This window comes from Rhododendron vialii, chromosome 9a (assembly GCF_030253575.1).
Source record: "Rhododendron vialii isolate Sample 1 chromosome 9a, ASM3025357v1".
Taxonomy (NCBI): Eukaryota; Viridiplantae; Streptophyta; class Magnoliopsida; order Ericales; family Ericaceae; genus Rhododendron; species Rhododendron vialii.
In genome coordinates this window covers 22,713,348-22,735,498 of record NC_080565.1, presented here as the reverse complement: position 1 = coordinate 22,735,498, position 22,151 = coordinate 22,713,348, and the positions used below count along the sequence as shown (strand labels likewise).

General features: G+C 38.9%; 1 protein-coding gene, 1 long non-coding RNA gene and 3 other non-coding genes across 5 annotated transcripts; 2 read left to right on the top strand and 3 right to left on the bottom strand.

Moving 5' to 3' along the window:
- Positions 1-9,342: 9,342 nt before the first annotated feature.
- On the top strand, positions 9,343-15,724 carry LOC131300603 (protein NRT1/ PTR FAMILY 8.3-like). The gene is made up of 5 exons (XM_058326527.1): positions 9,343-9,568; positions 11,287-11,392; positions 11,479-11,696; positions 12,906-13,462; positions 14,707-15,724. The coding sequence occupies exons 1-5, from the start codon at positions 9,500-9,502 to the stop codon at positions 15,524-15,526; spliced, it is 1,770 nt and encodes a 589-aa protein (XP_058182510.1). The 5' UTR covers positions 9,343-9,499; the 3' UTR covers positions 15,527-15,724.
- A 3,609-nt stretch (positions 15,725-19,333) lies between these two features.
- LOC131300982 (uncharacterized) lies at positions 19,334-20,207 on the top strand. The gene is made up of 2 exons (XR_009191124.1): positions 19,334-19,423; positions 19,744-20,207. It is a non-coding gene; the product is annotated as an uncharacterized LOC131300982 (long non-coding RNA).
- LOC131302198 (small nucleolar RNA SNORD14) lies at positions 19,354-19,477 on the bottom strand. The gene has a single exon (XR_009191662.1). It is a non-coding gene; the product is annotated as a small nucleolar RNA SNORD14 (small nucleolar RNA).
- On the bottom strand, positions 19,675-19,797 carry LOC131302200 (small nucleolar RNA SNORD14). Its single transcript, XR_009191664.1, has one exon. It is a non-coding gene; the product is annotated as a small nucleolar RNA SNORD14 (small nucleolar RNA).
- LOC131302199 (small nucleolar RNA SNORD14) lies at positions 19,976-20,103 on the bottom strand. Its single transcript, XR_009191663.1, has one exon. It is a non-coding gene; the product is annotated as a small nucleolar RNA SNORD14 (small nucleolar RNA).
- Positions 20,208-22,151: the final 1,944 nt, after the last annotated feature.

Sequence of the window (22,151 nt, the reverse complement as noted above, 5' to 3'; positions counted from 1 at the left end):
TGGAGAGGTCTCAGATGTTATTAAGTGATCACCCATTCCACTCTCAAGCAATGTGGGATTCTATTTCCTTAACATCCCCCCTCACGTGCAGCCGCATTTGAGATCTGTCACGTGTGGCCACTTTTGGGTCCTATCATCGTGCAGCCTTTTTGCTGGTCTATCATCGTGGGGTGGGGTGTGGATTGTCAATTTTTAAAATGTGGGGTGGAACGGGCCCCGCTCTGATACCATGTAGAAACTTTATATCCATCTCAAAGCCAATTGGCAATGAGTGAAGAGGTCCCATATGTTATTAAGTGATCACCCATTCCACTCTCAAGCAATGTGGAATTCTATTTCCTTAACAGATTAAACCCTAATTCATTTTCGTACTTGAAACTTATAAACAATAGCAACTTCGAAAGTTGGAAAGGCATAATTTTTCGGAAAACCGAGAATGCACTACTTTCAGGCTTTCAGCAATCCCAGAAAAAGACCTGTATCTTTTTACGCTATGATACCATAACTGCATACAATTGTAAAGAAGACAAACTAACAAATAGTAATTGGGAGTATGGACATAAAAGCCAAACCCATTGCTCCACCCTTTGGCCTAGTGGTCTTGGCCCGGGTCTCGGGTTTTGCTCCCTCCGAAAGTGTTAGATTCGATTCTCTTTGCCAGCGCAACTCTTGGGTAGCACTTCACTCCAACGCGCAAGAATGAAAATGCTGTGAGAGTGGCCGTACGTAGGAATTAATCCGAAATGCGCATAAGATGCCCAGGACACCCTGCACTAGCAGCATTACTAAAAAAATATGATCATTACTCCCATTAAAAAGCAATAAAAAAACAAGAATCGTTTGGTTTATACTGTCACTTTCCTTTGCTTGTGCTTCTCGTGGTGATACAAAGATGAGAGAGACAGATGAGTTGAACTGTGGAAGAGAGATTACGGGGAGAAGTAGGGATGATCAAACCTATCTGGTTGGCACACACATTTGAGATGGAGGGAAAGTGAAGTGAGGTGGAAGTGGAAGTGGAATACTCTGAACGTAGCCGTTCCGTTTGGGATGTCCCGAAAGAACCGTTCCGTTTGGGATGTCCCGAAAGAACGCACAAAATTGGAATCGATTTTATTTTTTTTAATCACTTTTGTAAATGATCTTCTGCAGAAATTACAAAAAATAGATATATGAAGATCCAATTTTAAAAGCTCTTTAATTCTTCTGATTACTATATTCAAGTTAAAACAAGAACATTTTGACAAAAAAGAAAATTTTGACTTTTCAAAGACTCCAATAAAAATTAGACCAAAAGCTTGAAAAAAAAATCATAGAAGACAAAAAAAAAAAAAAGAGAAATTCTACCCTTAAAAAATCATAGAAGACAAAAAAAAAAAATTAGAGAAATTCCACCTTTAAAAAATCTATAGAAAATAGATTAATTTTGGTACAAAAGTCTAAGAAGAGGTGAAAACGATGTATATTTTCATTCATTTTGTTACCGAAAACGGAAAATACGAAAACGATACAAAGCATATTTATTATACGTTAAAAAATGATTGTCAAAATGGGCCAACATGTCAAAAAAGTTAAGGGCCCTTCGGCCAAATTGTTTCCCGATTTTTTGACACTTTCTTTTTGTTATTTTTTCTTAAATTTTACTCCATTCATTTCATAAAGTTAGGCCCCTACAAAACTACGTTAAATTTTCAAGCTAAGGTACCTATTAAAATAATTTTTTGTGCACTATAGATCTTATTTGATAGATTATTTGTGCAATACGTGAAAACAATTGTGCTAGATTTGGATCAAATTTGTAGTGCATTTAGTGGATGACCTAATGGTCCTTGAGCCCTGATAGTTGAACGATGATCGTCGATTGCCTAGAAGTGCCTTCCTAGGCATTTATACGTGCAAACCTTGCGCACAAGAAAAAAAGAAAGAAATTCTGAATATTATTGATGAAAAGTTAAGTACGAAATTAGGTTACAATCCTTGTCATAAGGCCTAACCCTATAAATCCTAAAAATAATGCTGAAAAATAAAGAGTCCCATAATTTAGGAAAACTACCAAAGTTGAAAAACGGAAAAAAAAAAAAAAAGGATTTTTCTAAAAAGCACCAACTGAATAAGAATTATACTCTTATTAACGTTCTAAAACTTTCCTAAAATGGCGAAAATATCAAATTGAAGGCTTAAACGAAAGAATTAAGCCGAAAAATACCATCAATCACAACTTAGGATGGTGAGTCTTACCGTAATGCGAAAATAAGTCAGCTTACCAAGTTTGAGCCCATTCTGAGCTTGCCCGAATTTTGCCAATTCTAATAATTTATAATTAAATAATATTTAGGCTTCCGAGACTTCAACGTCCAATTGATTATGGAATTAGGCATCTATTACATCACATCGTCAACACTGACGACACACCAAAAAAAAGGTGCCAAATTCCCTTGAAAACGAAACAAAACGAGTAAATAAAGTGTGATGTAAGTGCTGAAGTTGGTTGATGGTTGGGAGTCTGGGTCTTGGGGATATAAAACCAACACGTACGCATTACGACCATGTACCTTTCTGTGAGGTTTGATTTTGACTCTATGAAGCTAAAGATAACGTACAAGGCTCATCTAGAACGAATCATTGTGTCCGTGCGATACACGGAGCAAAAAACAAATGTCCATGATATGTTTTTCTTATTTTCGTGCATTGAACGGACACAACGCTACTTTTAAATCATATATATATATATATATATATACCCGTTTACGTTACTTAAGTCACTTTCAAATTAAACTAGCTAATTTGCGACATAGGAAACCATAAAAGATAATTGTAAGTAGGTTATTCTAAAATGAACATCAATATTTGGGTAAAGGGAAAAATTGTACCCCCAAAAAAGATGATTGTAAGTAGGTATTATAAAATGAAAACCCATCTTTAAGCAATTGGTAATTGGTCCATCAAATTTTCGTACCAAAAAGAGTAGATCTTGAATCAATCTTTGGCTTGATTGAATGCAACGAGTTGCTTGAATAAAAACCTTAAAAAAATACGACAAACAAAAAAATTTGATGATAATGATAACCCCAAGGCCAAGTGGTCTTAGTCTGGGATTTAGGTGAATGCTCAATTCTAAGGTTTCAGATTCGATTTTCTTTGTCAACAACTCTTGGGGCCACCTCACCCCATGCGTAAGTGTATGAAACAGCTGTGGGAGGGGCTCTATGGATTAGTCCGAGATGCGCGCAAGCTGGCTCGGGACACCCTGCATTACCAAAAAAAAAATGATGATTATAAGTAGGTAATTCTAAAATGATAAATCAACATTGAGCAATAGGTAATTGGTCTGCCAAATTTTCATATCAAAATGAGCTGAACTTGAACCAATCTTCAGGCAATTGGTAGTTGGTTCGGCAGATTTTGGTACCGAAAGAAGCCGAACTGGACACTCATAATGAAAACCATCGAGAGGAAATATAAACAACATTAAGGAAGGGAATGCGATCTATCCAACTGATAAAAAATTTAAAGTTAGGTAATTACTCCGGAAAAATTTGGTGGAATGTGCAGTAGAAGAAAGAGGATGACAAGTTTTAACAGTGAAGAGAGCTCATGGTTTAGTGGTGGGAATAAGAGATCTAGTAGCATTGCACATTTCGGTTGATATATGAGTTCGTTTTTTGCTTTGAAGTGGAGAACGTATGTCATGGTGAGTTAAGACTTGGGAGTTGGCCTGGGGTGGACGTGGGAGTGTTTTTTTTGTCCTTTTCTTTTTTAGACGAGTTATATCCGGATGTGGTTCCGCCACGGCCATTTTGTGGGCCCTGTCATGCATTCATTCAGATAATCTGAACCGTTCATTTTTATAGAGCTCGCAAAATAATGTATTCACGCAAAAAATAAACTCTATTGGACATTCATAGGTATATCAAAAATTGAATTTTGATTTATAAAATGGACGGCCTAGATTCTTTTAATAGTTTTTAAGTTTAAATGTGCATGACCATCCGTTTTATAAAATTTTAATTTTTGACATACCTATGAATGTTCGATAAAGCTGATTTTTGCGTGACTATACTATTTTGCAAGCTCTACAAGATGAATGGTTCAGATTACCTCAATAACGCACGGTGGGGCTCACAATGAGAGGCAGAAACCCCATGGTTTCTACCTCATCTGAAAATAATTTTTTCTCTTTCTTTTTTCCGTTTGGAAATTTGGAGTATGGATTCAGTTTTTGGTATGTGGGTGGGATAGGTAAAAGTGGAGCTTTTTTAATGTTAGAGGAATTTATGATTGGGAGATTAGAGATTTTTTGGGCTCAAACACATTTGTATAAGGTATTGATTGATTGATTGATACAGCCTCTGTTTATAGACTACAAATCAAATTTTGAGTAGTCCAATGCTCGACTCATTAAGAGCTCGATTATTTTCGGTTCGTTAAATAAAATAGCATAGTCGAACAGAATTTTCGATTCATTTGATAAACAAGTCGAGCTCGAGTTGGTGTATCTCGGCCTTTGTTGGTAAGCTCAGCTTGGCTCATCTATAGAAGCTCGTTAAGTACTCAAACCAAGCTTGAGTTTTCAAATCGTAATCGAACTTATGCTCGAGTTTGAGCTCGAATATTTGGGCTCAATCTGACCTCGAGTTAAATCTAAAAAAGTAGAGCTCAAACATTCTAAAGCTTGGCTTGGTTGTACTTGTTCTTCACTTACCTAAATTGTATACATTTCAAACTAATTTCTATATTTCCAATTAACCTCCTTTTATCTTCAGAATTCTAAAGCATACCAAACCAAATCAAATCTGGTGTCCCAATTAATTGGGGTCGGCTATATGAATATTGTTTTTCCATTGAACTCTGTCTAGAGCTACCTCTTTACTTAGATTTAGTAAGCCCAAGTCCTTACGTATCACGATATCGAAAGTTAGTCGTGTATTCATATTAGGATATATGTCATAGAGATCTAACAAGACTTTAATGTGTTGGCTGTCAGCTACTAACATACAACCCTCCTACTTTATCCTAGTTTGGAGCCGACTATAAAATAAATAAATAAAAAGACTCTAAGTACAGCACAGACGGAGTTTCAGAATTCTAAACCAGAAAGAGTAAAATAAGTGGCTGTTTGGCAGCTTCTTTTTTCACTTTTCATTTTCTCATATTTGTATTTTGAGAGTTTGGCTGGTTCCGCAAGAAATCATTTTAGGATAATGAGTTCTCTGATTTGAGGAATAGAGAAGAGAAGTGAAAAATAAGGTGATAGGAGCTTTTCTCATTCTCCTTCAGCAGCCTCACGAAAAGACCCATATACCCTCTCCATTTTTTTGATAATACCCTTAGGTCTACGTTATCCCATTTACACTTCTGCATCTTCCACCACAAGAACAGAGAGACTTTCTTCTGGGTTGGAAGAAACCCAAAACATAAAATTGACTCTCCAAAAATTAAACCCACCATCAAACCCAATGAGTACTCATCCAATGTTCTAATTGATTTTTCAAAACCCACTAGATTCTATTGATCTTTGCCGGCGCTTTAATGGCTCTCCGAGACCACCTCTCCCAGATCCACCCCGCCGATTTTAATTTTGTATGAGAGAGAGAGAGGGGGAAAGGAGGGCTGTAGGTTTTTTAAGAGGAAAAAGAGAAATGGCATAGGGCTGTTGGTTTTTTTAGGAGGAAATGGGCTCTTTATTTGCAGAAATGGAGATTTGGTATGGGAGGAGGAGAGAGAGAAAGGGGTTTGGAATTGGTTTGCCGGGGTTTGTCTGTGTGTGTGTGAAAGAGAGACAACTTTGATTTGTCTCAAAACAAGGACAACATGGTAAAAAAATTACCTCATAATTCATTTTCATCACATATTTTTCAAACACTAGTCCTACAGTAAAATTTATTCTGCACATATTATCTAAACACTCTACCGAGTTTTTTTCAAAATACATTCTGATCAAAATTTAAAAAAAAAAAAAGCTCCCAAACACCCCCTTAAATGATGTAAGCGCTGAAGTCAGTTGATGGTTGGGTTAGTCTTAAAAGCAAACTCGCATGCCTTTGTAATTTTCCTTTGAATGGTGACTTTTGATTTTGAGTTTGATTTTGATTTTTGAAGCGAAGTTAACGTATAAAGACTCACTTGTCGCAGGAACCATTTTTTGTCTTAACGCAAACAATTTTAGGTTGTAAATTTATGCGAGAATCGTATTCCTTCCCCATCCATATATGCAGCCTTCTCTTACCTAACTTCTTAGGTGCTGTTTGATTCTTAAAAAATATATAAGTACTTAATTGCAATTTTTAAACTTAAAAATAATACTCCATCCGTCCCATTTTTATTGTTTATTTTCGTTTTTCGTGCCGTTCTTTCAACGCTTATATCTCCCAATCTACAATGTTTTTTATAATTTTAAAAACTTTGTATTATAGATCTAATCGAGAATTATCAAACAAAATCTATATTGCATATTTTTGGAGATACATATTGGAAGATATAAGCGTTGAAATAACGGTACAAAAAACGAAAATGGACAATAAAAATGGGACGGAGGGAGTAATGTATTTGTAAAAATAATTTTTTAATTTTTTTCACCGTTCAAAAGATCTCTTCAAGACCTATCTATGAAACAAGATTCATATTACATAAAAAATTATTTCAATAAATCCATTATTGTTAAGCTTGAAAGTTAAAAATAAGTACTTCATTTTTTAAGAACCCTTAGAGGATTAGTATATTCCAACCTCCCATTCCTCCAAAATCTAATTATCTAAATCATCATGGCAGAAGCAAAGTACGACAGTCAAGGAGACGAGATTGTGCATGTATGCGTGACCACCATTTAATATTATACCTAAGACCAAAAAATGGTTGATAACTTGAAATTTTAGGGATATTTTTAATATACATATATAAGAACTTTATGAAATTCCTTTACACTCAAGAGAATTACTGGAACTGATCCAATAAAACTTTTTCAAATTAACCTAAACACTAGTATAATTAGTGTAAGTATTTGGAGTTGTGCAAAGACCCGGACACTCCCGGCAGCCGGCAGCACCTCTTGTATCCGCCATTGAACTCAGGGCAGAGTCAAGATAGTGGCTCGATCGAGAAGCCAAACGAAGAGAAATAAATACTCGCCAAAAGAGTTCTAAAAGATGGTAGAATCAATCACTAATTTTTTCCATCTTTGCAACTCCTAAATGATGGTAGAATTAAGCACCCCTTGTATCCGCCCTTGAACTCCAACTATCCCGAAAATGCCTCATGAGCATCTGAACTCCAAAAAATCACTATCAATCACTAATTTTTTCCAAATACTTCTTTCATTAAGCGAGGTTAATTACCAAAATGCTCGTCCGATCCTGTCTACAAATTTTCTTTACTTCTGCATAAAAGTAATAGTTAAGCATCTAATTAAGATTTGGGAGAAGTAAATCAAGAACTGTGAATAGAACAAATTTTCGAAACTTCCCTGAGGGGTTTATTTGGAACTTCATAAAAAAGGAAGGAAAGAATAAGAAAAAAAAACTCCCCTCCCTTATTTAGTTTGAGAAGGAAAATAAAATATTCAAATTTTGTGAACAATAAATTTTTTCCCCAACTTTCTTTCCATTTTTTTTCTTTTCTCTTACTCACCTCAAGTTACATTATTGTGCTCGTTTTGAGTCTCTCGAGCAAGAATAATGTCGGACTGCTTTCCCACCATATGCATCTCTCCTAAAACAAATTGGTGTTAAGAAATGTTTCAATTAAGTCTTTTATGGCATTCGACATTGCACCCGCATGTCTACTTTTAGAGCAATCGCAGAGAGTGACATTATTTAACCAAATCCATGCAGACACTCCGAGCCTAACAAATTTTGTTCAGACTCGGGGGACTACTATGTGCAGCGGCCAGCAGCTCCCCCGAACGGCATCGTTTCAGGCTCAGGCACCCCATTCCAACCTTAAGCCTCTGTTTGACTTTGGCCATAAGAAAAAGAAAAAGGACAAAAAAGCCTATTTTTATTTTTTATTTTTTATTTTTGTAGGACTCATTGCGGGTAATAATTGGAGAAATAGAAATTGTGCGCAGAGGGAAGACTTGGTTCAAATAATTTTGTTTACCCTCCTTTAAAGAGAGTGAATATTACTCTCTCTGTGATTGGTGGAAATATTGTGGAGCCCATTACGGGTTTTACAAATTAAGATGTTACAAACCACAAATTATTTTGATAAGAGCTCTTTCAAAATTCTTAGCGTGCTTTCAGTATTTGTAGGGCGACCTATGAATATTGAAACAACTTTGACTTATATCGGATTGTGCTAATTTTTTTCAGGAACTCATAAAAAATTATTTTAAGAATAACTTTCAGTTTGAATAATCTTTGTAAGACCCGAATAGGCCCCACAAAAGTCAAAAAATAAATAACAGGTGTTCTGGTTATGGGCCCATTACTGACCCTACAAAGATGATTCAAATTGTAAGTTATTCTTAATTATTTTATGACCTCCTGGAAAAATTAGAATATTCCGATACGTTAAGAGCAGTTTCTCCGTTTCGGAATTCGTAGGGTATTTCAGAATTTAGCCCTACCAATATTGGATTGAGGTAACTTTTTCAGAAACTCATAAAAAATATTTTAAGAATAACTTGCGATTTGAAAGATCTATAAAAGCCCCACAAAAATAAAAATTAAATACCAACAGAAGCTAATTCTTCTTTTTCTTTTTTCTTTTTTCTTTTTTCTAATTTCTAATGGCCAAAGTAAAACAGAGACTTGTGTTGTGTTTGAATGAGTTTTTGAGAAATTTTTTGAGGTTATGAGTGGAGAGATATAAAGAGAGAAGTGAGAATAATGATCGGAGATAAGGGTAATGAGTGGAAAGTAATGATTAGAAGGAGGGGTAATAAGTTTTTTTTGAGTTGAAATTTTTTTTCCAAAACCAAGCCGAACAAGGCATTAAGATTGGAATGGGGTGCTTTAGCCTGAAACGGTGCTGTTTGGGGAAGCTGCTGGCCCTTCGGCCCTGCAGCCCCCGAGTTCCTAATGGGAATCACATAATTTCCACCAATTATAGAGTGGATAATGTTCACCATTTCTTCAGAGAAAAGTGAACAAAATTAATCGAACCCACTCTTTAGTCTACACATGATTTTCAATAAATTTTTTTGTTTTTAATTATTACTATTTTCAATAATTTTTTTTTCAATTATTACTTCCAATCTTTTCTCTATTTATTATTTCTCTCTCTCCACTCATCAGTTAAAAAATCTTTCTGAAAAACAAAATCCAAAAACCAAACAAAATTAACAAAACCGTTTTCGCTTTCCCTTCCTTTTCATCCATAATTAACGTCCATTCCAAACAGACTGTTAGGTAGGTATTTGAAGTAGTTGAGCCTTGAAATCTTCAACCTTACCCAAAATACGTAACGTGCAGAAGAGTATCTCACTCCCATTGCGGTTTGGAATCTACTCCTATATCCATTTCCGTTAGAGAGAGACACAGAAGTTAATAACTTCTGGGTAATGGGTATCAAGGAGGATGAGAGATTAGAGGAGAGATTGCTCTTGGAAGACGGTCTTCCGCTTCCGCAGGTACCATTCTCTATCTCCTTCACGAAATAGAGTAATTAATTACCGCATGTTTGACGACTTCCGTACTTAGTTCCGTGAATCCAATAGAATGACTATCTATTACTCACTCTCCGATCTTGAATTTGCATTTGCAAATAACTCAGTACGATTCACGGGTTAATTTGATGTTGGCTTCCGATGTATTTGGATTTGATTATTAGGTACCGTACAATTCTGTAATTATGACTAGACTAGAAGATGTGATCCAAATTTCTAGTGTTTCAGCCCCTTTGGATGGAGGGGTTTCCAGAGAAAAGAAAGGAAAGGGCTATGGTTTCTGGTGAAGCATTTTGGTGAGAAATTGAGAGAAAATTACAAAAAAGGAAATGGTGAGATTGGGTGAGAATAGCCTCTCCTTTCTTATCTCATCCTTTCTCACCATCCAAACGGGTTGTTCCAGTTATTTGCATCACTAGATACCCAATTCGCAAATGATGTCCTAGAGCTTTGACGATTTTGAAATTTGAATCTTTCTAAGCTGATTTAAGATTAGTTTTTTCTTTTATGTTCAACACTGGCAACTAATACAGCTTTAAGAGATCTTTCGTTTTCCGTTCAACTATTTCTAGGTTGTTCCCAAATTTGGTTTTGATATATAATATGGTTCTTTGTGTATCTTTCGTGTCATCAACTTAGATCTGGCACATGCTTTGCGTGTGGGGTGGGTTTATAGCATACCGGGACGTAGTTAAGACAATGTTATTGTTTCTCTATCTCAGCCTCAATTCGGTTGAAAAGCTCTATCTTATTTTTCTTGTAGAAGAGTCTTAAGAGCCATTCGCCACTAGGCTTTGTCTAGTGATGAGGTTTTTGTTCCTAATTGCTGATTCTGTTATTTTTAGCATGATCTTCTATTAATTTCGATTGGGGTCTCTCTCAAATTTGTCATGTTCGTTACGTTTTGTTTTTGGGTATGTGAGTCAGCTTGTATACTGGAAAGTTATCTGTCATTCTGATCCATTTTACTTTGCCATGACTTAGTCGAACGTTTTAATGATGCCCTCAGTTCTGCTATTGGGAAAAAGGGAAAGTTCTTGAGTAACAGTTTACATATCCGATTTTTAGCTCCATGAAGTGCTCCAGCCTTCCAGAAGTTGAAAAGGTCTTTTATCTCGATGAGCAGCGATGAAGGAAGTCGCTGAAGTATGGGCTAGTGCTGTTGAGTTAGTTGAGTGATAGATGGGGAGTAGAGACATAGGATAGAAGGATTTGTGAGAGTGACCTTCAGGGTGTAATAGATTCATTTTATGATCAATTAGCTGTGCATTTAGTAGCGGTGGAAATGTTTCCATGTTGGTTCTTTTACTCACACTTGAAGTTCCTATCTGGGGGTAAACTGGTGCCTGGTGGTGTATTTTTGCTCATTCTTGGTGCTCGGCAAGGTGTTCCTTTGCCTTCCATGTATTTTGCGTTTCAAATAACATAATTCCCAACCTTAGCTGCTTGCTAATAGCAATTTAAGGCTCGTTCGACCCAGGTTGTGTTGTCTAGGCTCACTTAGTATACGTAAGGTTGTTAAAAGATTAGAAATAGGTCGGAGGCACTTTAGAAGCAAAACTTGTCTGTCAGAAGAGTGCGTGCCCAGCACTGTATTTTAGTCTTCTTTTTGGTAAGCTTTTCTATGTAATGCTTGTTTATTCAAAGATTATTGCTTCCTACCTTACTACTGGTGTTTTCAGAACAAAAGCAATGGACAGTACACTGGAGATGGTTCTGTTGACATTAACGGGCAACCTGTATTGAAGAGCAAGACTGGAAATTGGAGAGCATGCCCCTTCATTCTTGGTAGCCACTAGTCCGCCATTTTTTAAGATTTCTTGATGCTTTTATATTACCAATTGTTATCTTAATAGATTGAAATTAAAAAACAGGCAATGAATGTTGTGAACGCCTTGCTTTCTACGGGATTGCTACAAACCTTGTCAGCTATCTCACTAAAACATTACACGAAGGAAATGTCTCTGCGGCAAGAAATGTTTCCACTTGGGCAGGCACTTGCTACCTCACACCCCTTATTGGAGCAGTCGTGGCGGATGCGTATTGGGGAAGATACTGGACAATCGCTGCATTCTCCACTATTTATTTTCTAGTAAGTATTTACTGATATTTGTCGTTGTGCTTAAAACTTTGTCATCTAGAGATGCACAAATAAATACAACCACCTCTTCTTTTTCAAGTTTACTTTGGTTGGTGTTAGATATGCAGTGCATCATCTAATTGTTTCCCGATTAAAACCTTGTTTGTTGTCTGAATGAACTTTTAGCTTCCAGTTACTGTTACCTAGACAGATTTCTGTTGGAACCATGTTTTGCTACTTCAGGGCAAGGATGCATTCCAGAAGCGTGTGACTTTGTCAGTTGTTGGGTGGTAATTAGGGTATTATGGGACTAAGTTCAGGGGGTTTTTTTTTTTTGTGGTGGAAGATTAGAGTTTTAATTAACTTGATCGGTTTTTTTTTTTTTCGTTTTGTTAAATAGTGCTCATGTACAATACCACGATACTTCATAGAGTTACTGATTGTAACATTCTTTATTTACAGGAAATTAGTTTCTGAGTCCCAAGATTAAAAGTAAGCTTTTAATTTTGTCTAATTGTCAGTTTGTACCCTACTGTATTGCTTCACGTGATTGAGTTGGAGCCATCTAGTCTGATCTTACTTCAATAAGGTTTCAGTACAGTAGTGGTTGCGAGTAGAATGAGCAAGCAGGCAACAACCTACCCAGCAACATGGTGCAATGATAATGTACCTATCAGATCACTCAGTGTGGATTTAACTGTAAGGATGAAGCCTTACAGTGTCAAAGATTCCAGACATCTTTTTAAATCCTTTCAACAAGGTGAAACAGTGGGAAAGGGATCCACCGAAGATTTCTTTGATGGACTGTAGTTGCTCTTTTAAGAATTGAGAGGCTTTTGTTTTATTCCCATCTTCTGTTTTTTTCTGACAACCCTCAATTCTACTTTGTATTATTTCGTCATTTTGTAATACACATGAAAAAACTGGAAAACAATTAGAAACTAAACCCCTGATGAACTTAATTCACATAACAAAACTATTCTTGCCTATGGTGTTGTGATTAGAATCATCCTAGTTGGAGATTTAACTCTGGACTTGGAGATGTCCAACTTAGTTACCCTATTTCTTTTTTGCTGCAAATTCAGCTCGGACATACCATGGCTAGGTATGTTAGCCTGATACATGGTAGATATTTCCACTAGTCTTGCGCACTTTCTCTTCCCAATGTTTACAGGAATGGATATATTCTGCATGTGTTTGAACTGTGTTTGTTTTATGTAGGGAATGTGCACATTGACCATATCTGCAACAGTTCCTGCCCTTAAGCCTGCAGCATGTGTTGATTCCATGTGCCCTGCTGCGACTCCTTCTCAGTATATGGTATTCTTCTTTGGACTGTATCTGATTGCACTAGGAACTGGTGGGATCAAACCGTGTGTTTCTTCCTTCGGAGCGGATCAATTTGACGATACCGATCCTAAAGAGAGGGTTAAGAAGGGATCCTTCTTCAATTGGTTTTATTTTTCAATCAATTTAGGCGCTCTCGTATCAAGCAGTTTAATCGTTTGGATTCAAGAAAATGCTGGGTGGGGCCTAGGTTTTGGGATCCCTGCATTGTTCATGGGCATTGCTATTGCAAGTTTCTTTTCAGGCACTTCTCTTTACAGATTTCAGAACCCTCGGGGAAGCCCTCTTACAAGAATGTGCCAAGTTTTGGTGGCATCATTCCGAAAGCGGAATTTGGAGTTCCCTACTGACAGTAGTCTTCTGTATGAAGAACCAGATAAAACCTCAGCAATGGAAGGAAGCAGGAAACTGGACCATACTGATGAATTGACGTAATTTTTTTCCTTTTTATCCTCCTCTTCTATCGATTCTGAATTACTTACTTCAACCTATTGTCAGTTTTGTTCTGCTACCTTAAATCACATTCACTTATTTATCAAGTGGTTTCAACTTACATTGTTTTTGGCATTGGACAAATAAGTTAGTTGTGTAAATGAGATCACCGCCTAACTATACATGTAATGTCAGAATGACATTATATGGGCTCTCTAAGTGTTGACACTACGCTATGTAAGGGCTTATCCAAACTGAAATTGGGGGAGGAAGTCATAATAGGAATTCAATTTTAATTAGTTGTTTAGGAATATCCTACTTTATCCCTAACATGTCTTGAAAATCTATTCTTTAACATTTCAGTAAACTGAAACATTTCTCTTCCCAGTCCACCAATAAGATAGATTTAATCGCGAAATTATCCTTTTTCTTTTTTATCTTTTTTTTGTATGTCTTTTGGAAGAGGAGGGAGGATTGGGGGGGTGTTTTTTGGACTCCTCAACTACATTACATATTTTGTGGAAAATAAAATTTTGCTATATCTTCTTGTTTTCCTAATGTACGTAGTTTACAAGGAAAGACTAAACAGAATGTTAGTCCTTATTTACTATGAAAATTTGATTTGGCGAACTGAACAATCGGAAGTGTCTTTTTTAGGTTGTCTTATCTTGGCTAATTTTACTTCCTTCTAGTTGTGAACTATTATGAAGCATATGGAATTCTTTTCTCATTAGCAGTTTTTTATTGATTAGCTCTTTTCTTTCAGACATACGTATCGAACCTAGGAGGGTGTCCCGAGCCCACTTGTGCGCACCTCAAACTAATCCCTACAAGTCCTCCCACGGCCTTTACACCGGCTTATGCGTGGGATGAGGTGGCTCCAAGAGTTGCTGGCAAGGAGATTTAAACCTGAAATCTTAAAGGGAGCAAACCCCTAAATCACGAAGAAAAAGAAAAAAAAAAAGTCTCAGGCCAGGACCACTAGACCAACCCCTTGGGGTTTAGGGGTGATGGTTTAGTTCTTGAAAGCTAATGTATTGTCTGGTGGTTCCCAACCAATGGGCTAGCCCTTCTGACACGGCTTTGTTAGAACCTCATTAGCTCCATCACTCCCCCCAAATGCAAAGGTCCTTGGTCTATGCATTTGTCTCATCTTATAATCCTCTCTTTCTCCCATGTTTCATTACATTCCTTGACAGCATATTCTGTCACGTCTAACTGAAACTCTTGACCCCTTGTGCAGGTGCCTTGACAAAGCTGCAGTAATCTCAAATGCTGATGGCAAAAACATGGACTCTAATCCATGGAGGCTTTGCACTGTAACCCAAGTGCAAGAACTGAAAATATTAATCCGCATGTTTCCAATCTGGGCAACTGGAATCATCTTTGCTGCTGTTTATGCACAAATGGGCACCATGTTTGTTGAACAAGGGACTGTGATGGACAGGACCGTCGGTTCCTTCTCCATTCCAGCAGCTTCACTCTCCACATTCGATGTCATCAGTGTTATTTTTTGGGTCCCTGTCTATGATAGGGTCCTTGTACCAATAGTGAGAAAATTCACCGGCAATGGGAGAGGATTCTCAGAGTTACAGCGGATGGGAATTGGTCTCTTCATTTCAATATTGTCCATTTCAGCTGCTGCTTTTGTGGAGATGAGGAGACTGGCAATAGCAGAATCCCTTGGTTTGGTTGATGTAAATGCTCCAGTCCCGCTTAGTATTTTATGGCAAATTCCCCAGTATTTCTTGTTTGGGGCTGCAGAGGTGTTTACTTTCATTGGACAGGTAGAGTTTTTTTATGACCAGTCCCCAGATACTATGCGTAGCTTGTGCAGCGCTTTGTCGCTTCTGACGACTTCTTTGGGAAGTTACTTGAGCTCTTTTATCCTGACTTTAGTAACATCTATAACAACAAAGGGCGGGAGTGCTGGATGGATACCTGATAATCTGAATGGGGGTCATCTCGATTATTTCTTCTGGCTTTTGGCGGGACTCAGCTTCGTAAACATGGTGGTGTATGCCTTCTGTGCAAAAAGGTATAAACAGAAAAAGGCAATTTGAGGGTTCTATTGCTGTTGTTGTCATAGCGTCAATGTATCCTTCTGGGTTTATATGTTTTCTTCAAGCTCAGTGGAGATGTTCATGATAATGTACAGATAGAGCATTTGCTTCTGATGAAATAAACATACAGGCTACATAGTTTTATCTTCTTATGGTGTAAAATTTGTAAATTAATGTGAGAAATTGTTTGAAGGTTCTTGTTCTTTGCGTTCACGTGTTGCTAATTCAGAGGAACAAATCATCTCTTTTAAATCTGTCCATGGAGCAAGCCTTTTAAGCTCTGTTTACGACCTATGTAGACTCTTTTAAATGTAAGAAGTATATGTGTCCGAGACCTTGACTTGGGTACGTTAGCTATTTTTAGTTTGAACATAAATAGTGATTTGAGTTCACTGAAGAATTAGACATGAAATTCCCTCATCAGGTGAATGCTCTATGGAAATTTGGAAACACTATTTACTCTTGAAACTGAAAGAATTTTATTTAATGACTATTTTCTTGTGTATCCGTGGCCTGTAACTGAGGATAGTCATCGCTCTTTTGTTGTTCGGACAAGCAATTGAGATTGTTGAATTGGGTTTTTTATGCTGGAGTTCTGGGATGAACTGGGGATTTTCTGGCATTGTATTTGGCAATAACAAAAAAGGGGAAATGATCACAGGGAAAGCTTCAAAAACATTGGTTCCATTCCGCTGCAATTGGAGGACTAGTTTTAGGGCTTGTTTGGGAGATAATTCAGCTACTAGGGAAATCACATTAAGCTACTATATTAGTACTATTTGATTAGGGGTGTCAATTTTTATTCAAGCCCATGAATACATCAATTGCCGGTGCCGGTAGCCGCACAAAATATATTTGATTGCTGGCGATCCTTACCTTGATCAGCTTTCGAGTTCCGACAGATTGAAGTCGAATGGGAGAGTTCGTACGAGGGGAAATACAAGAGAACTTTGTTTCGTTTGAAAAGGAAAATTTAAGAAAATGTAGTGGAACTTTGACAGCCTTTTTTTCACTTCCCAGTTCAAACAGAAAGTTAATTTATGTGCCTCATTGGATTGTGCTACTATATAAGATAACAACCTGGTAAAAATCTGACTCATTTATAAAACCAGCCCAAAATCTTCCCGATCCACGCATTTGACTCCTGTAAGCCTAATTATTTATTGGGGTTGGTGATTTCGACTACTATAATAAAATTTTAAAAGGTTCAGAAAAAAAACAAATTTAATGGGAATAAGCCCACGAAGGAAGGACGTAGGTTTGTTTACCTTACAAGGCATCGGGGTATGAATTGGATTCTCAATGCACAGTTCATTCAGATCTTCATCAATGGTTATTCGAAAATTATTGATGTCTATTGCAACTTGTTTTTTGTTTGTTCGTTAATAGTTTGTTTCTTTGTTGCTTATGAAGAATGTATATAATATACCTACAAAACTCAATGGTGGTTTGCCGTGGTTTGGAGGCATGGTCGCGAAAGGTATGAGACCCCCAATGGTCTACATTTTCTGATCGTTTTTGTGTACTATTTTCGGCCGGCGATCGCTTATGAAGTGCAACCTAGACAAGGGTCGACTTGGCGGTGATGGTTCCAACTTTTGTTCTCAACCATGCTCCTGTGGTTAGTGGAGAGGCAGCGTTTGGTGGCAGTTCTCTTTCCCACTGCTCTCTCTTTGGTTCCTCTCTGTCGTCATAGGCTGTTTGCATTACCTTAGTGGGTCAATTGGGTTCCTTCCTACCGTCGGTCATCTACATCTGGAAGTGACCGAATCTGCTTAACAGCGAGGCGGTTGGGTGGTGGTGCTAGTTTGGGCGGTGTTGCCCACGGTGTTGTGCAGCGGCAGCTAGGTTGAGGGTTAGGTTTTGTGAGTTTGTCGCGAAGGTCTTCTTGGGCCTATTTGTTTTCTTGGGCTTTGTTATATATTTGGGTACCGAGCGTGCGTGATTTGTATTATTTTTGGGCTCTCGTGTTAGACCTTAGGGGCTGGGTGGGTTTTGAACCATGTGATGTATTGACCAACTTTTTGTTAGGATTTCCCTTCCCCTCTCCCAGTTATTTAATTTTTTGCGTATCAAAATAAAAAAGCTCAAGGTATTATCTTGTTGAATGCCTCAAAAGGTACACATCATTTCGAACTTGGGTATGAGCGGTGGGTATCCAAGTGTCAGATCTTTCTGAACTTAACACTTACCATGGGGATACTTCTCCAAACAGTGCACACTCATGTTCTACATATGGTGAAGCATTTGTAGGGGTAGCAACATACATTATTGTAAATTATACTCGTTTGTCAATTGAAATGAAAAAGAAAAACAGAGATTTTATTCCTCATCCATTGAAAAGGTTACAAGTGCTTTACTACTATTTTCTAGCCAATGTGAAAGGTTTACTTCTAACTTTTCTCCGTAAATGTCACAAAAATAAGAAAATTCTAGTGTTTAAATTGGGTGTGGCTGTGTGCGTTTTCTACTGAGGATACCTACGAGGTACATACACTTAGAAGTAACATAGACGGGAATGAATAGGAGGAATACAGGAAACCTCGGCGTAGGGCCAGGTTGCTCATCTTAATGAATTCCACGACTTCAGTAGTTCAGTTTACAGCTGAACTTTCAGCTCTGCAGATGGAAGTTCAACAAATTTCTAAAGGGAGAGCTTAGAAAGCAACCCTTTAATATTTGTGTTCACGTTTTAATCCTAGCTTTCATCAAAGGAACATTTTTGTCACACCACAAAAAACGTCTAAATTCTTGTTAATCAACTCATTTGGGCAGAACATATGGAAGTACAGCACTCCCCTCTAGCTTTAGTTGGACCCAGTCCCCAAACTGTGTTTCCCATTCTTACGTTCAATTCAGATAGATATATGTATTTTTAACTGTCCGAGGGTAATGGATAGGTACGTTCCTAATTTGAACTTCATACCCCCAAATGTAAGAAGCTACCTCCTGAAGCTTTTTTATTTCCTAATTTTGGTATCAAATATATCAGACTTATATATAAAAAATAACAAATTTAGTCTAGTCGTTTATATACATACAACCCAAACGAGAAAAGTCTAAAATTAGCGATGTATGTATTTGAATTCTCAAAAAATGAATTATTGTGAGCTTGATTGTCAACAGCTTTACTTTGTAAAGGAGATGAAAATCAGACAAAAATCGAAGAACCAAGTGCATTTTTTTTAAAAAGGTAACAAAGTGCATTTTATACATGCATCATGTCCTGTATTTGCAAAGTTTCTGAGAATCACTCCGGTTAATAAAATGGCCACAGACAAAGTGAGAAAATTATGCACCAACTTTGACAATACAAGGAACAAGGATTAAAAACAAAGCAACAGTCAAAAATTTCTAATCAATCAAGACATCAACGAAATCCATAAGGTAGGCATGAGCACTGAATAAAAGGGAAGGATTTGTGGTCCATGAAGAAGGGGAAAAAAAGAATTGAGTATACCATGACTTTTAAGTTAACATGCCCCAATAAATATCAATATCAACAGCTAAAAAGAAACAAGTCTTGTTAGCATTCAACCAATTGGAATTTGGACACATCAAACCATAATATGCACGCATGATCAAATGTATCAAGTGGTGTTGGCAATATCAAAGAAAGAATCACAATGCTAATTACAAAAACAAATAGAAAGAAGATAAAAGGTAGTCTGATCTGAATGTACTACAGTACCACCAACTGGACATATCAACGATGATGAAACTTAAATGGGATTATGCATACCCATCCCTGTAAACTAAACAAGCTACCAATGAAAAGCATTGGTCACAGCAAGAAACTACTGTATTACTTCTAAATGATGGAATCATGTCTCAGACATCCAAGGAAGGATAAGAGCGGCATTAGCTCTCAAGCCCGGCGAAGGCGAAAGTTCTTAGGTTGCCACTGCGAATGTTTTGAGAAACAAGCCTTTGGATTTGTCATCATCAACACATAGAAATAAAACATTCAGTGACACTGATCTTGAAATCGCATCCCTAAGTAATTGAAACATAGATTTTGAGAAGAGATTGAAAACATCTACTGCACAAAACATTCAAGCCAAGCCAATGATTTAAAAATTACACAACGAATGAAAAAAATGTTCCTAAAATGTATGACAAAGTTTAAGGTAATCAAGGGCAAGTTTAATCTCAGACATCCAAGGAAGGAAAGAAGCAGCACAATCTCTCAAGCCCAGCGAAGGCGAAGATCTTAGTCGGCCACTGCGAATGTTTTGAGAAACAAGCCTTTGGATTTGTCATCGTCGACATTGGATACAAAGAAGAAATTTACAAGTCCAACTTCTTTATCATTTCAGGAGAAAACTAAATAAATGCAAATTCAACACACATTCGAAAGCAAGCAAGCAAACAAACAATTAGATGCAAATATGTTACAAACGATAGAAAGTTAGAAAATTGAATGGTGTCGATGGAAAACTAATTCGGAGTCTAAGACATCCAAGGAAGGTTGAAAGGGCAACATAAGCTCTCAAGCCCGGCGAGGTGAAAGCTATATCAGGCAGCCACTGCGAATGTTTCTGAGAAACAAGCCTTTGGATTTGTCATCACGGACAGTAACACGGCACAAAACCACAAGAAATCGGGGACGAAATTATACTTGCAGGTCTATCAACTACGAAAAATTATTAACCTAAGAAGCTCGATTCGAATACTGTATGTGTGGCCCGTGATCCTCGATCTTCTCCTCCGCTGGTGGCTTGATAGTTTATTGAGTCTTCTCCTAGCCTGCACAGGGAGCGCACGACTAAGACCTGGCTGGGGATTGCCCCGGCAAGGCCCTCCGGCGAGAGGATAAGTATTGTGCAGAGAGAAAGGGAAGAGACTAGGGTTTTGAGTGGGTATTCGCGTATATGAGTGCGTACCTTCCCAGAGGCGTTATCCTTTGGTACTTATAGAGCCTCCCTGACTTGCTCTCCAAGCACGGGCACGTGCCTTGCGCGGGCCAGGCGGCGTCTTCGTGACGTCACCGGATGAATCTGGTAACCGTTTTGGTGTGAGCTGGCACATTCCATGTGCGCTCATGATTATCCTTTGGTGTAACCGCCTCAACACGCGGGGTGACACGTGAGTGTGCAGGTGGCCGAGCCCGTAAGATCGCGGGGGTAGCCGAGCCTGAAGGGTAGCCGAGCCTAAAGGGAAGCCAAGCCCGCAGGGAATTCGGGCTAGGCGAACGTCGTCTGCGTAGCAGCCCCCAAATGGTGGCCGAGCCCAGTTGCTTAGCTCTGGGCCGAGCCTGAGCTTCGAGGGAGCATCGAGGGAGACATGGCCGAGCCTTAACTTAAAGGGAGCATCGAGGGAGACATGGCCGAGCCTAAACTTCAAGGAAGCATCGAAGGAGACATGGCCGAGCCTGAGCTTTAAGGGAGCACCGAGCCTGAGCTTCAAGGGAGCATCGAGGGAGACATGGCCGAGCCTAAACTTCAAGTTAGCATCGAGGGAGACATGGCCGAGCCTGAGCTTCAAGGGAGCACCGAGCCTGAGCTTCAAGGGAGCATCGAGGGAGACATGGCCGAGCTTGAGCTTCAAGGGAGCATCGAGGGAGACATGGCCGAGCTTCAAGGGAGCATCGAGGGAGACATGGCCGAGCCTGAGCTTCAAGGGAGCATCGTGGGAGACATGGCCGAGCCCAGTTGCCTAGCTCTGGGCCGAGCCGAGATGGATCGTGGAGGGTAGCATCGTGGCCTTCCATCGAACGTAGCGACTGTGGCCGAACCAGAATATTCGGACCACTACAATAGCCCCTCAACTTCTTCTGCTACAAAGAGTATAGGAGAAGTTGACAATGAGTCTGGCCGAATATCAGTGGCCGAACCGTGATGAGAGCCTTTGCTGGTGCAAGGGCCAAATGTCGTGCGGACTCTAGAAAGCCACTTGGCGTGAGAAAGTTGGCCGACCGCTATGAGGTATTTGATGGGGCAAGCGCCAAATGTCACGTGGAATCTAAAAAGCCTCAACGGTTTTGAGAGTTGGCCATGATACGAAGGTCGTTGATGGCATAAGCCTCTAAAATGTCCCGACGGTTGAGTGTTGGCCGAAGGCCGTTGATGGCGCAAGCGCCGAACAGTCGATTGGACTCTAAAAAGCCCCGACGGGTGAGGGTTGGCCGAAGGCCGTTGATGGCGCAAGCACCGAACAGTCGATTAGACTCTAAAAAGCCCCGACGGTTGAGAGTTGGTCGAAGGCCGTTGATGGTGCAAGCGCTGAACAGTTGATTGGACTCTAAAAAGCCCCGACGGTTGAGGGTTGGCCGAAGGCCGTTGATGGCGTAAGCGCCGAACAGTCGATTGGACTCTAAAAAGCCCCGACGGTTGAGGGTTGGCCGAAGGCCGTTGATGGCACAAGCACCGAACAGTCGATTAGACTCTAAAAAGCCCCGACGGTTGAGAGTTGGTCGAAGGCCGTTGATGGCGCAAGCGCCGAACAGTCGATTGGACTCTAAAAAGCCCCGACGGTTGAGGGTTGGCCGAAAGCCGTTGATGGCGCAAGCACCGAACAGTCGATTAGACTCTAAAAAGCCCCGACGGTTGAGAGTTGGCCGAAGGCCGTTGATGGCGCAAGCACCGAACAGTCGATTAGACTCTAAAAAGCCCCGACGGTTGAG

Coding starts and splice junctions, on each gene's coding strand:
- LOC131300603 (XM_058326527.1), top strand. CDS start 9,500: ATGGGTATCAAGGAGGATGAGAGATTAGAGGAGAGATTGCTCTTGGAA. Junction 11,393..11,478: donor AGCATGCCCCTTCATTCTTG/GTAGCCACTAGT, acceptor ATTAAAAAACAG/GCAATGAATGTTGTGAACGC. Junction 11,697..12,905: donor TCTCCACTATTTATTTTCTA/GTAAGTATTTAC, acceptor TGTTTTATGTAG/GGAATGTGCACATTGACCAT.